This window comes from Propithecus coquereli, unplaced genomic scaffold, assembly GCF_000956105.1.
Source record: "Propithecus coquereli isolate 6110/MARCELLA unplaced genomic scaffold, Pcoq_1.0 Scaffold44, whole genome shotgun sequence".
NCBI classification, from domain to species: Eukaryota; Metazoa; Chordata; class Mammalia; order Primates; family Indriidae; genus Propithecus; species Propithecus coquereli.
Window position 1 is genome coordinate 9,722,683 of NW_012150174.1, and position 15,789 is coordinate 9,738,471.

General features: G+C 35.8%; 1 protein-coding gene across 1 annotated transcript in view; it reads left to right on the forward strand.

Moving 5' to 3' along the window:
* The window catches only part of SBF2 (SET binding factor 2), a 518,495-nt gene that overhangs the window by 420,015 nt on the left and 82,691 nt on the right, over positions 1-15,789 (forward strand). Inside the window, exons 20-25 of the mRNA XM_012654180.1 lie at positions 1,363-1,436; positions 3,079-3,274; positions 6,371-6,498; positions 8,411-8,586; positions 11,381-11,526; positions 13,757-13,955. Coding sequence (XP_012509634.1) covers positions 1,363-1,436; positions 3,079-3,274; positions 6,371-6,498; positions 8,411-8,586; positions 11,381-11,526; positions 13,757-13,955 — 919 coding nt within the window. The remainder of the gene's footprint in view (positions 1-1,362; positions 1,437-3,078; positions 3,275-6,370; positions 6,499-8,410; positions 8,587-11,380; positions 11,527-13,756; positions 13,956-15,789) is intronic.

Sequence of the window (15,789 nt, forward strand, 5' to 3'; positions counted from 1 at the left end):
GGGAATGGACACACTTGAAGCTCGGACTTGCGGGGGAGGGAGGGTAAGGGCATCATACGTAACCTAATCATCTGTACCCCCATAACATGCTGAAATAAAAAAAAAAAAAAAGCTAATGGTGTCTTTCGGTGGTTGAGCGCTGGTATTATCCACGACAGCTTCATGAAACCTGGACAATCAATTACAGCAGATGTCTACTGCAACCAATTGGACAAAACGATGATGATGCTTGCAATGAAGTAGCCAAGATTGGTCAGTAGAGACAGGCCAATCGTCTTGCAAGACAACGCTTAACCACAATGTTGCACAAACAACGCTGCTCAAACTACAGAAGCTGGACTTGGAAACTCTGTTATCCACTGTATTCACCAGACCTTGCACCAACTGACTACCACTTCTTCAGGCTTTGGACAACTTCTTGCAAGGAAGAGTATTCAGTGCTCAACAAGCTGTGGAAAACACCTTTCATAATTTGATTGCCACTTGCTCTCCAGGCTTCTTTGCTGCTGGCATAAACAAGCTACTGTTAAGATGCCAAAACTGTGTCGATAGTTTAGGGACATACTTGGATTAATTGTACTACTTCTTGTTTGAGATATAATAAACTACACTTTTGATTTGAAATCAGACATTTCATGTTTAATAACCTAAATATTTATTTTCTGATAGTTTTTTAATGTTTGTAGTGTTGTAAAATACATACATAATATAAAATTTTCCATTTTAACCATTTTTAAGTGTACAATTCAGTGGCATTAATTTCATTTACAATTTCGTGCTACCATCACCATTATCTATTTCCAAAACTTTTCCATTGCCCCAAACAAACACTCTACCCATTAAACAATAACTCCTGCTTCCCCATGCCCTAGCCCCTGGTAACCTCTAATCTACTTCCTGCCTCTATGAAGTTGCCTACTGTAGATATTCCATGTAGGTGAAATCATATAATACTTGTACTTTTGTATCTGGCTTATTTCACTTAGCATGTTTTCAAGGTTCATACATGTTATAGCATGTATCAGAACTTCATTCCTTTTTATGGCTAAATATATTCTATTGTCTGGATATTCCACATTTTGTTTATCCATTCATCTGTTGATGGACACTTCAGTTGTTTCCACCTTTTGACTATTGTGAATAATGTTATTACGAACATTCACATACAAGTATCTGTGTCCTTGATTTCATTTCTTTGGGTATATACCTAGGAGTGGAATTGCTGTGTCACATGGTAATTCTAAGTTTAACTTTTTGAGGAACCACTATACTTTGATTAGTTTTTAATTCTAAAATATACAGAATTTTTTCTTATTCTGCTTGTTTTGTGCTCTTTCATTTGAATACTGTGACTCAACCTAGGAATTGTAGCTATGCACATTGAGACCCTAGAAGCAGTACATCGAGAAAGCAGAAGACTTCCACCTATACAGAAGGTAATTATTCCAAACTACTTACAGCGTATAACATCTCTTCTTAAAAACAAATAATAGACTGTTGTGCTCCAGAAAATACCTTCTCTTAACCTTTAGCAGAGACCAGCTCCAGTTTTAATGATATATTAAACTTTTAGAGGAGTTCGTCATATAGAACCTTATAAAAAGGATACAGAAATAGGGATGGTATCTTTTCTTAGATTCAACAAAGGAGCAGTAATGACCTCTTGTTGAGTCTACTTTTATAGGTAGGGCATAAATTATGAGCAGTTCTAACTTCTAAGCCCAATGCAAGATTTTATGCTGTGCTTACTTCCCCCCAAAAAAGGATTTAAGGCAATTACCATAAAAAAAACACTAGGTCCCTGAATCTGGCTGTACATCAGAAGCAGCTGGGAAGTCTAGTAAGAATTCAGTCCTGAACCTCACCCCAGCCTCCTGAATTGGGATACTCTGGGTCATGACCTGGGAATCTGTATTTTCACAAGCCTCCCAGATGATTAGTTTGCAGCAAGTCCAGCACCAGTAGACTAGGGTTCAGGATCCTCTTGCTGATAGAGGCGAACCATTTCTACACCGTATTATTACACATGATGAAAAATGGATTCTTTTTTAAAATCACAAGCATTCAGCACAATGGTTGGATAAAGATGAAGTGCCGAAAATACAGTTCAAGAACTATTAAAGAACTAAAAGAACTATTAACTAAAAGAACTATTAAAAAAAAATTCAAAGGAGAGATCAGAAGCCAAATAGGTAGGAAAGAGAATTTTATCAGAAACCTGAGATGCAGTGATCATTATACTTTGGCTTTACGTTTAGCTCTAAGCTTCTTAGAGCCAGAAAAACAATAGTCTGATTTATATAGTTTTTATTGCTTAGTAATAAATAAACATGTTAGACCTTCAGGGGAGATTTTTTTTTTCCCTATCTCTAAACTCTTCAGGGGAGTATGTCATATGGTTCCTCATATAAAGCATACTGACTGAGTCAAGATTTCCTAAGTTATATAAATGTTCATTACATGGCCAAGAAGGACAGGTCTTTAAAAAAACTCATCCATTTTCTTTAAGTATTTGTTTTTTCAATTTATGAAAGTAATAATGTTCTTTATATAAAATTCAAAAATGAAAGAAATATACATTGTCCAAAGTGAATGTCCTCAGTAGTCCTCCCTACCCCTCCCTTACCTCCACCTTTAACCATAGTAGCACTACCGTTAAGAGTTTAGTTTATATTCTTAACAGTTTCTTTTCTTTTTCCAAAAATGAGATCATAATATGCATACTGGTTTCCAACTTGCTTTTTTTTACTTAACAATGTATTCTGGACATCTTTCTATGTTAACACATATAGGTCTATGTCATTTTTACTAAAGGTTGCAAAATGTTCCATTGAATGGATATTTCAAATGTTCGTGTTATTTCCCAATGTTTTTACTGTTAACAAGCAATTCTGAAAAGAATCCTTTCATACTTGCATGTACAAACTTCATTTCTACCTCTTACCAAATCTGCTTTCTCATTTGACTATCTCAGGAGTCTGGTCTAAGTTTTTTGGGTCTGTAACTGAAAAGATAACCTTAGTCTAAGTGTTACAAACCCTACATAGGTTGCATTTAAAATACTTTCTCTGTTGTAAGCCCAAGATTCTTAGACCTGCTCTGCTGCCAGGAGAAGAAATTGTTTGTGAAGGCCTTCGAGTCCTGCTGGATCCTGATGGAAGAGAAGAAGCCGCTGGAGGTCTTCTTGGAGGTCCTCAGCTCCTCCCAGCAGAAGGAGCCTTGTTCCTCACCACGTACAGAATTCTCTTCAGAGGGACTCCCCATGATCAGCTAGGTGTGACTCATGATACACGGGTATCTGTGTGGTACATGAGGTTTTGATTCAGTCTGTGCACAGTAGTTTGTACATAATTTCAAATCCAAAGCAAGCTTTTTGCCACACAGGTATTTTGGGGGATACTTTTGTCTGTCAAAGCTAATGATAATTTGGGTCATAGATTTTTACTTGAAGAATAAAGGATATCTTCTAAACAATAAATCAAGTGTTCATTTGCTGAAACTATCATAATTTCATATTGTAACCTAGGAATAGTCACTGTATCTAATTGCTAAATATGTCCTCTGCTGATTTGCCCCAGCTTTCTGAGTCCTATAGTTAACTATAAAGCTAAGGTCTTCCAGACACATGATCCTTTCTGTGGAAGAATATACTAAGCATCACAGGGTTATACAGCACTAACTAATCCCACTTCCTTTTTACCCTATTTCAATTAACCCCACTTCCCTCTTAGAAAACAACTTCTCTTCCACTCACCAAATTCCCATAGCTTCTATTTTCTACTACTCTATACAACCTTCTATATTAGAAAGGAATAGCATGCCTTATCCAAAAGTAATCTGCATTATTGTCTTAAATTCACTGTAATCTCTATATAAATATTCTTATTGATGGGCAAAGCACATAAGCTTTTGGGCAAAACTACTGGACTCCAAGTCATAAAGCTCAGATTTGAATTGCTGTTGACCAGTCTTGATAGCTTAAGTCACCTAACCTCTCTGGACTTCATTTTCCTCTTCTATAAAATTAGGGAATTGGGTTTTCATTGGTGATAATGCAGTGGTTCTTAATCTTGGCTGTATATTTGAATTAGCTGGAAAGCATTAAAAAAATATATATACCAGTTTCTGGGCCCACCCCTTAAACAATTGAATTAGAATCTAAAGCAGTAGGAATGGGGAGACTCAGGCATCAGTACATCTCTTAAGCCCACAAGTGACGGTGATGAATAGTGAGGATTGAGAACTAGTGGGCTAAATGGTCACTAAAGTTCCTTTCTCCTCTGAAATTATTTATTCCATAGCATTTGATGAATATGAACTACATGCTGTGCATTTTATTGGACAATGGAATTCAGATGTATAAAATGTATTATCTTTAAAATCTTAACAGTTATATCATTCCTAGGTTGGATAGAATCAAGACTGTAGTTATAAAACATTGCTTACCAAAAAGTTGCTTTTGCTTAAGCAAAGAGTAGAGAATTTCAATAAAGATGAATTCATAGGAATAGCTGTGCTTATTTTGAAAAAGTGAAACACAAAGCAAAATCTCAGCCCTCTTTGTCATATTGCTGTATACATAATTTACATTGTATTTGAAAGCAAAAGTACTTTTAAAAGAAACTAAATATATAGTACTTATAATTTTTTTGTAGTAAGTAGGCCTTTTGTGAGATTAATAACCATAAACGTACTTCTTGTACATAATTACATGAGATATTTATGTGGTCATTTAAATTGTTGTAATTTATTTCTTTTAAAGAAAAAGCCATTCTCTTGTTTTTTCCTTTCAAATTTTGGGTTAATTTCACTTTTTAGGAAAATTATTTTTATCAAAGAAAATCTTTTTATTTGCTTTTTATTTCTTTTTAAATTTCCAATTTAAAATTTCTCCTATAATTACAGACATAGAAATCCGATAGCTTCACATGTGTTATATAAGCATAGGTTGTTTAATACATCCTAGAACTTAAATCCTGTGTACATCCTGACTTTGCTTATCCTCTGGGTATGGACTTGATGTAAGAGGATAGTCAGAATTTTCCAGGTTAGGAATTGACAGATCCAGGGAATGAGAAATTCTGATGACAATAAATGAATAAATGTGTGAGCTCTTAAGTCAAATAAACCAAGTTTAAATATCTCCCCACCTCCTTCCCACCCTGGCTTACTAGCTGCAAGGCCTTATTTATTACAGCTCCTGTTATGTTACCTATACCACTGCCTACATGCTCTTCCTCTTCCCCTCTGCAAATTCAAATCCTATACTCTCTCCAAAGCTCACCTTCCCTCTCACTTCTTCCAGAAATCCTTTTCTGTCCATCCAGCATACAGAGATCTCCTTTTCTGAAATATTTAAATCCTTGTAGTCTCTTCCCTCAAAGGTGGGAGCTAACCACGTTATTATATTCTGCATATGACTCTCCTCCCATGGGAAATTGGAAGCTCTCCAAGGGAAGCTTTGTGTGCGCTACTTTTTTCCTAGATTCTTACCTTCATAACCTCAGGTAGTCGATAAATAATTATTTATATTGTCACATTCTTGCTTTAACAGTTAAACTCAGCTGGGCATGGTGGCTCATGCCTGTAATTCCAGCACTTTGGGAGGCTGAGGCGGGAGGATTGCTTGAGGCCAGCAGTTTGAGATCAGCCTGAGCAACATAGTGAGACCCCTGTCTCTACCAAAAAATTAGAAAAATTAGCAGGGCATGGTTGGCGTGTGCCTGTGGTCCTAGCTACTTGGGAGGCTGTGGCAGGAGGATCACTTGAGCCTGAGAGTTTGAGGTTGCAGTGAGGTATGATGACGCTTTAGATAAAAATTTTATATAAATTTTCTTATATAGGCTGCACTCTAGCTTGGAGTGAGCTAGAGTGAGACCCTGTCTCCAAAAAAAATTAAACTCCTAAAAATCTTGGGCCTAGTTCAATCCTGTAGTCCTGTCATATACATATTATAGCACCTTTTACCTCATATGGATACAAACTTTAAAAACCTGTTCTCTTTTGCTTTATTCCTACACTAAATATCTTGGATGACTTTTCAACATATGAGGAATACTTTTTTCTGTATAAAACCTCATTTCCTGTAAGATTGTCTTAAACCAAGTGATACCATGTGGCACAAAGCAGGTTGGGGAGAAAGAAAGAATGAAGGCAGGCAGGCTGTGAAAGTTCCTTGACTCTGGGAAAGGATTGTGTCTCAGGAATGACTTGTCATGAAATAAAACTAATGAATGAGATTCTAGAATCATGGCATTTTCTCTCACTGCATTCCTGGATATTTCCTCTCTCTATGCTCAGGGAAGCAACAGAGACTCTAGAACTGAGCCATAAAGTGCTGTTGCTGAGTCTGTATCCTGTCTTTCTACAGTTGGTGAGCAGACAGTTGTGCGGAGCTTTCCCATTGCCTCCATCACAAAGGAGAAGAAGATTACGATGCAGAACCAGCTACAGCAGAATATGCAAGAAGGACTGCAGATCACATCAGCATCTTTTCAGGTATTAAAAAAGGAAGCCAGCTGAGTGCAGTGGCTCATGCCTATAATCCTAGCACTCTGGGAGGCCAAGGAGGGAGGATTGCTTGAGGTCAGGAGTTCAAGACCAGCCTGAGCAAGAGCGAGACCCTGTCTCTACTAAAAACAGAAGAAATTAGCCAGACAACTAAAAACAGAAAAAAGTAGCTGGGCGTGGTGGTGCACGCCTGTAGTCCCAGCTACTCAGGAGACTGAGACAGGAGGATCGCTTAAGCCCAGGAGTTTAAGGCTGCTGTGAGCTAGGTTGATGCCATAGCACTCTAGCCTGGGCAATAGAGCAAGACTCTTTAAAAAAGAAAAGAAAAGAAGAGGAAGCCATTCTTTTACTATTCAGAATTTTCAAAAATCTAATGATGTTGTGGCCATTTTCTGTGGTTATGTGGTCAGAAGTTAGAGGATGAGGACGAGGAGATCAGAGAGTCTGAGAGGCTAATGTTCAACTCAGTAAACTCATGAATAGTCTTGGATTTAATCCCTCATTCATGAGCACCTTAGTGAACTCAGAGTACCAACGGATTGTCTATCAATATTTAGTGATCTTAGTAACTCAGACATACACAATTGGCTCTTGTTCCCTGCCAAATTATACTTCAATCCCTGTTCGATAAAGCCTTTACATGAATGCAATTCTCTTGGCATCTGTTTCAGAAGGAAATTCCTATGGCTTTTCTGTGAAAGAGGTAAAAAGGATAACTAAGGCTAAAGTACTGTTGCTACTAACTGCATAACCCCTGATAAAGCAAGGGTTTTTCCAGGGGGCTCTGAATGTATCAGAATTCATGGAATTACCAATGCCCTGTAAGAAGTGACCTTTTCTTAGTTTCTCCTTTTAAAAAAATTCTCAGTCTGTAATATTTTGCTTTTCCTATACTTCATGCCTTGTCTCTAACTTCTCAGATTTGCAAGGATTCCAATTCTTGCCTCATTCCTTCTAGTCACAGAGCCCTCCCTGGTGGTTCTTACACTAACTGTGTGAAATGTGAGGCTGCTGATCTTCAGGTTCCAGACCTTCTCCTATCACCTGAGAGTGTTGACTGCCTAGGGACTGACTTCCTCACTGTTCCAAGTACCAAAGAACTCTACACTCAAATATTTCCTGACTATACTATTAGAACTCTAGTAAAACTGATTTTTTTTCTTCCTAAATTTGTTGTATCACTGAGTAGGAAGGGAGTTTATTAGGCCAAATTCCCAACATCCGTAACAACCAATTGAGAAATGAGAAGGGCACGTTTGCTACTTCAGCCACTACAAGTTAATTGCCAATCCCATCCTAGAAGACATAGTCATAAAGAAATCTAGCTTCAAGATACATGATTTTCCTTGCCAAATAACCATCTATGGCAAGTAAACCTTTTTGAGCCTCACTTTTTTATTTTTAAAATTAAAAAATTGTATTCCATGGCCGGGCACAGTGGCTCACGCCTGTAATCCTAGCACTCTGGGAGGCCGAGGCGGGCGGATTGTTTGAGCTCAGGAGTTCGAGACCAGCCTGATCAAGAGTGAGACCCCGTCTCTACTAAAAAATTAGAAAGGAATTAATCGGCCAACTAAAAATATATAGAAAAAATTAGCTGGGCATGGTGGCGCATGCCTGTAGTCCCAGCTACTCGGGAGGCTGAGGCAGAAGGATCACTTGAGCCCAGGAGTTTGAGGTTGCTGTGAGCTAGGCTGACGCCACGGCACTCACTCTAGCCCGGGCAAAAGAGTGAGACTCTGTCTCAAAAAAAAAAAATTGTATTCCATGTTATCCAAAATCCCTTCATTCCAAAAGTCTGACCATTTAGTAGTATTATATTCTATTATTTCAGTAATTTGGGGGACAGTTGTCTAGAAACCCTTAATGCATATTATGTGTTTAATCTCTTTGTCTCTAGTTGATTAAAGTAGCATTTGATGAAGAAGTGAGTCCAGAAGTAGTAGAGATCTTTAAGAAACAGCTGATGAAGTTCCGTTACCCTCAGTCCATTTTCAGTACCTTTGCTTTTGCTGCTGGACAAACAACCCCACAAATAATTTTACCAAAACAGAAGGAAAAGAACACTTCTTTTCGGTAAGATGAAAGACAATTCTCTTAATTTCAGCCCTCCCACAAGTCAGAGGAAGTGACCTATCCTATCCCTTGTGTCAAGGTGTAAGTGATTGCTCTTTTTATTCACCATTCTGTCAAGCCCATTGGGCCAAGCTCATAAAGTTATGGAACAGCAGCATTGATATATGTAACAAGTTTCAAAAACTTAAAGCTACCAGAGGCTTTGACTATCATGTCCATTCCTCACAATGCATTTTTTACATGTAAAATTCTGTTTTCTCTTTTTCCCATGTTGATCACTTTTTAAATGCCTTTGAGCAATCCCTTCAGCTTTTATCCATATCTAGGTCTAATAGTTTTGCTGTGATCTAGAAAGAGGAGCCTTTTTCTTATTTTTCTTTTCTTTTCTTTTTTTTCTTTTTTCTTTCTTTTTTTTTTTTGATAACTCTTTATTTTGAGCAGTTGCAAACTTACAGAAAATTTATAACAGTAATGCAAAGAATTCCTATGTATCCTTGACCCAGGTTCACCAGTGGTCTCTATTTTGATCCATTTGCTTTATCATTCCCTCTCTCATATATATATTTTTCCCTGAACCATTTGAGTTATATAAAAAAACACCCTTTTTTCCTTAAATATATTAATATACATTTTCTAAGAGCAAAGACATTATCTTATATAACCACAATAGAGTAATCAAAACCAGGAGATTTAATTGATATAAAACGCTTACCTAACCCAAAGTCTATATATGCAAATTATACTAATGATCCTTGATAGCTACTTTTTTCCCCTGGTCCAGGATCAGGCATTGCATTTGATTGTCATATTCCTTTAGTGTGAACCCTTATTTTGTGATGAAAGTTTTTAGAAATTTATGTTGAAACTTTTAAATTTCAGTTATTACAAAATAACAAGTGTTTCATCCATCAGCAATAAAATATAGGGAATACACTTTCAATTCATTCACCATTAATCATGTAGAATTTGGGTATCTGACAGTACAAATTATATATTAGGGAGAGCTTTGCAGACTTTGGAGAAAAGGCTTTTCCTTTGTCTAAAAGTGGGGTAGATGGGAGATTATAGAAGATTTGAGGTTCCAGACAGTATGTCATTTCTCAGTTGCGTAGCTAGCCACCTTTATTACCTGGTAAGCAAAGGAGACCATGAATATCCAGGTATGATATGCCGAAGCATGACAGCTTCTTAGGGATTTACATCAGTGAGCAAAGCATCTTAGCACTGTTGGGTCACGGAGGAGCCTATATTTGTTATCCTAGCCTTCAATGGAAGAAACAAAGCTTTGTACAGTATTTTATGTTTAGAAACTATCAGAAACATGTATGTTTATATTAGTTTCAGAAATATATACCTGTATCAAGCCTGTTGTATCAGCTGCTTATAAAGCAGAGCAACAGAGATACAGCAATTTAAAAATTATAAGAATTGCCTTAAGTACATGAAACAAAGGATATAGCTTTAACTGGGAAACAATTTCAGAAATACCATTGAGTTTAAGTTATATCTGAAGTGATTTTACAATAGGTTTAATTTAAGAAATATCAGTATTTTATGACTCCCAACAATTATCTAAAACTTATGTAATAACCTTCAGGTTTACATTGGGGATGCCTAAAGACAAGGTCTGGTGAAACTATTTGACAATAAAAGAATTCTTATCACTTTTTACTGAATAGCAAAAGAACACAAAAAGAGTTCTATTCTTTGTGGTAGAGAAGAACATAATCAAGAACAATCTTATTCAAAATCTTCACCTCCATCTGATTAGTCAGGAAATAGGTTCTTCGTTTAATTCTCTGTATTGTAAATACTCTGTGCCTTGATTTCCTATCAGCAAGAAAGGGTAAACTGTTCGAATAATGTATGTGTAAGTCCAAATGATTTACATCCTAGTTTCTCTTTAATTAAAGCTGATTCTCAAAAGGATACTCAAATTTCTGATTTCTTATTTTTCTCCTCTCAAAAAAGGAATTATATTATTTTTTTCTATCCCTCAGAAGGTTTACAGCTATTTATTTAGAGGCAGGATATCACATATACATACATAAAACATTTAAGAAATAAGTAAAGATGTTACCAACTATAATTGTCATATCATCTCAAAGAAAGGCCAGTGAGTTGGTTGAAAGAGAGTTTGAATCAGTAGAGAAGGGGGCAGGCTGGCTTTCTATGTAGGAGGATCTCTACAAGCATGCTTTGTGGGAACAGTGGTGAGAACAGTGGTGGGGACAGTGGTATGGGGACAACCAGAGTGGGTCCAGGGCAGTCTTGACCAAAAAAGCCAAACCGTGGAGTTTAGATTTGGGATGATAAGTTTGTGTCGCACTTTAGCTTTTCTTGTACTTTTTGCCTATAGCAGTGTCCTGATGACAATGGTGTTTTATAGGAAATTAGTCTACTTCCACATAAAAAGTGATGTAAAGAAGGAGGCTTAGCCTGAGCAAGAGTGAGATCCTGTATCTACTAAAAATAGAAAAATTAGCCAGGCGTTGTGGCACATGCCTGTAGTCCCAGCTACTAGAGAGGCTGAGGCAGGAGGATCGCTTGAGCCCAGGAGTTTGAGGTTGCAGTGAGCCATGATGATGCCACTGCACTCTAGCCTGGGAGATAGAGCAAGACCCTGTCTCAAAAAAAGAAAAGAAAAAAAGAAGGAGGAGAGAATTAATCAAAGTCCAGACAATACTAGTGGCTGTGGGAATGGAGAAGAAACAATTTGAGCCATGTAGGTATCAAAAATATAAGTGGTACTTTCATATTAAATTGACGTTCTTTTTGGTTTTATGACTTATAGCACCTTCTCAAAAACAATTGTGAAAGGTGCCAAAAGAGCAGGGAAAATGACAATTGGACGGCAGTATTTATTGAAGAGGAGGACAGGGACAATTGTGGAAGAGAGAGTAAATCGTCCTGGATGGAATGAAGAAGATGACATATCTGGTATGTGAGAACTCATTTTTCCTTTGTGATTCAACTTTATTCTTTCTTATGTGAATAAGAATAAAAGACTAAGATATAGTTGCACTTAAACCTTGACTCACAGAAACCTACATTTCATGAGAAGATTGTGGAAGCACTTACCAGCTTCTCAGAACTGGAAAAAAAAATTATTTTCCCAATTTTCCATTGTTCAGATAAGATTTTGTTAAATTATACTTTACTAAATACATACAGCTGATTGGCCAGTTTTATGTGGGTCTCATTAAAGGGAAAAAGAAGGAGACTCTACTGCATAGGCAATTTAGGAATAGGGTAGTCCCCTCTACCTTATTCTTAAAGAATAAGAACATTGAATGTTCAAAGTTGAAGATTTGGGTTTTTGGTAAGAACATTGTTAGTACTCTTAATCAAAATGGGGGACCTAAGGTGAAGGAATTCTTAGGTAAAAAGAAAAAAATACCTCCTCAATATTTAAAAGTATAGAATTTGGGCAGCTAAGATACCTCTTAGTTGGGAAAATAGAGGCAGAAAGTCAGTAGCAAAATGTCTTGTTGAGTGAGTGTTTCCTATTCTTAACCCAGCATTCAAGTATGCTGTGGAATTAACACTACAGAGAATCTGATGTAATGGGAGGCAGAATGTCATTACAGCTTTTTCCTTCTTAGGATCTTAGAATCAATCACTTGCACTTTTTGCCTATAGCAGTGTCCTGATGATGATGGTGTTTTATAGGAAATTAGTGTACTGCCATATAAAAAGTGATGTTTTTACTACTGCTAGTACAACTACTACTAATAACAGCAACATTTTTAAGAAAAGAAATCTCATCTTTAGAGAGAGCACTGACTGTTCTCCATTTCAGCTTGCTGGGATAAAGAACCTATGTGGTTTTGTGTGTTTGTGTACATGCCCAGAGTGAGAATGTGTACATACAAACTTGCCTCTGGGGGCAATGAAAATACCCGTCATCACATTACTGAAGTGTTGGACCCCTGGCCTCCTCACAGTCATATGTAAAGCCACAGAAATATTACTGCTCCCCATCACTATTGACTCTTCCAACTCAATGTTTTTATTATTTCATGGAACAAAACCTGTTATTCTATGACAGTTGTTCCACCAAAAGACCAAATTATATAATGTTCTTTGCTCCTCTGAAAATAAAAGGAGAACACAAAATTGATACCTGAGTACATTGTGAAGTTAACAAATTGAAAGACAAAGTCTTATATTTAAAGGGATAAGCTGTTGGTTTTCTTCTTCTTTTTTTTAATTTTAATGGAAGAAGGCCATATCTTTCCCTTGCACAATAGTACTTTGAGTACATTTCCAAAAACTTTGAAAGCTTGATTTGACTTCTCTTACTTTAAAAATAAATAGGAAAGTAAATTAGGACAATTTTTAACATGGAATATTTTTTTTTAAGTTAGAACATGCAGTACTCAATTAAGAATGTCCTTTAAAAAAAAAAATCCTCCCTAAAATACTTGATCATTGAGTAAAGTCTTCCACATCTAAAATCTTAAAGGATTCTGTAACCTATGATTACAAAACTGTGAAGGAGTTTCCCATGCCTACAACATCCTCTGGCAAAAATATTTCCAGGAAAAAAAGTATAACTTCTTTATATTATACTTCTCTAAGGAAAGAAAGGTCTTTTTCCTTCCAGTAAATTTCTGGCAAATCCAGAAATTTCTAATAAAAGTTTATGCTCTGAAAAGTAAACTGAAACCTAGATGATGAGTTTTGTGTAGTGATCATATTAAAAATAAACTTTACTGACAGGTTAGCCTCTGACAAAGTTTGGGTGTTTTTTTAGACACCCAAACTGATGTTTTGGGTGTTTTTAAATAGAAATCACTGCAATTTGGCATTGATAAGCAAGCCTGAATGAAATAGAAAAATATGGGTAATGAATTCAAAATTATATTGTTTTTAAAAATTATTTAAATGGTATTATTTTCCTGATATTTTTTAGTTAAATTACTGATATTTCATTTCTTGACTATTCATAACTGTTTTACCTTATGTTTATTTGGATATGATTCCTCATAGAAGTTACATGATTTAATTTGTGGTATACATAATACCTATAGCCCTAATATTATAATTATTATTATTATTATATTAATATAACCCTGTCTTGGTTTAAGGATCCTCTTCAAAAGGAAATTTTTAATCCTATACTTTGAGCTAATAATTTTTTCAAAATCTATCTCTGCCATCACAGTTTCAGATGATAGTGAACTCCCCACAAGTACCACCCTGAAAGCCTCAGAGAAGTCTACAATGGAACAGTTAGTGGAAAAAGCTTGTTTCAGAGACTATCAGCGTTTAGGTTTAGGAACCATAAGTGGCAGCTCTTCCCGTTCAAAACCAGAGTATTTTCGAATCACCGCCTCCAACAGGATGTATTCACTCTGCCGAAGGTAAGTCTGTCAGTGGGCTCCAAAAAGAGACCTCCTTTCCTTTCTTCCCATTTAAGTATTGAATGGGCTGTTGCATCTCATTGGCATTCTCAGAAGAACAATTACATCACTGAAAAGTACATATATTAGGTCAGAGGGAGAAAGGTAAAATTCTTGTCCCCTTTTTGAATTTCCCTTGTTTGTCTTTCTCTTCCCAGTTTGCCTCTTTTCTAGCATGCCTGAAGATAACTTGAAGAAGGAATAGGATTTGCCCAGGCAGATAGGAGAGACGAAAGTCTGCTATAGGCCAGGGATCCACAAACTCTGTAAAGGGCCAGATAGTAAATATTTTCAGTTTGTGAGCCATATGGTCTCGTGTTGCAACAACTCAACTCTGCAGCAAAAGCAGCTATAGACAGTAAGGAAAAGAATGGGTGTGGTCAGTTTGGCCCCACAGGCTGTAATTTGCTGACCCAGGTGTAGGCAGGGTTTTCTAATGCTGTTTAATTAGAATATTTTCAAGGGAATATTACTTAAAGAACGTAAGTGAACACATTTCCTTTTTTCTACCATCTCTCACTGTTTTTCAAATATGTTAAGCCGTGTTCTATGCTTTACTGTATGTAAATATATATTTTCTAAAAACTACATTTTCGCCATCTACAAGTTTAATCATTTTCGTCTCCTGGTAAGTTGTTTTCTTTGCATTTATAAATTCCTGCTTTGATTAAATAGCTCTGAAAGTGCTTTGTAAATTGTAAGCTTTGTGCATATTCTAGAAAGCTGTCTTAATGTTACTGTTAGTTTCAACCCTGCTATTCTTGAAGAAATACAGATATGTCATTTTAAATGGCAATTTAGGTTTGCAAATACCAATGTGAGACTTAAGAAACAAGTTAGGAATATACTTTGAGATTATGGCCAAATAAACATTTTGCATGAATGGTTGGGACTTTGAGTATGCAGTATTTTTCTTGGATTCTCTGTCTTTCTAACTAAATTGTCTGTGAAGATAAGTATAAATCATGTCAGGGTATGATGTCCTGCTGTTTGGGAAGCTTGCTATCAAAATTATGTTTGCCAATAAGAAAACAGATCTCATTTATCATTTCAGTCTGTCAGAAACAAAATAAAATTTTAATAAATGACTTATTAGAACACTTGTTATACAGAATTTATGGCGGTATAAAATAATATATATCCATTAAGCTATTAGAAGGAAGGAAATGGAATAATAAAAAAAATCCAAAAGAAGTCAAGAAAGGAGAGAAATGGCGACAAAGAATAGATTAAATGAATAGAAAGTAGTAAGAAAGTAGATTTAAATTCATATATATCAGTAATTATATTAATTGTAAATTTACTAAATACTCCAAAGAAAGAGATTATCAGGGTTTTGGGTTTTTTTTTTTTTTTAAGCTTTCTGCTGCTTTTAAGGAATTTATCTAATATACAAGAATACAAAAGGGTGGAAAATAAAAGGATAGAAAAAATACCATGCAAAACTATCTTTAAAAAAAATTGTCACTATATAAATATCAAGGTAGACTTTAAAGTTAAAAGCATTACTAGCAATAAAGAAGGATTGTTCATAATGACAAAAAGTTCATTTTATACACAGCAATTCATTAAGACCAACAGAAGTTTATTACGGGAACTGGCTTGACATTTGCAAATCAGTCAACCACATTAAACAGAATTAAAAAGAAGTGTGTTATATACAGAAAACCATTTTATAAATGTAATATATATTTATGGTTTTTATATTTTTATTTTTTCCTGTAAATTCTGTATTCTTTGTCACATTTATGATTTTTTTTAAAAAGGAGTCTCAGCAAATTAGAAATAAAGAGTT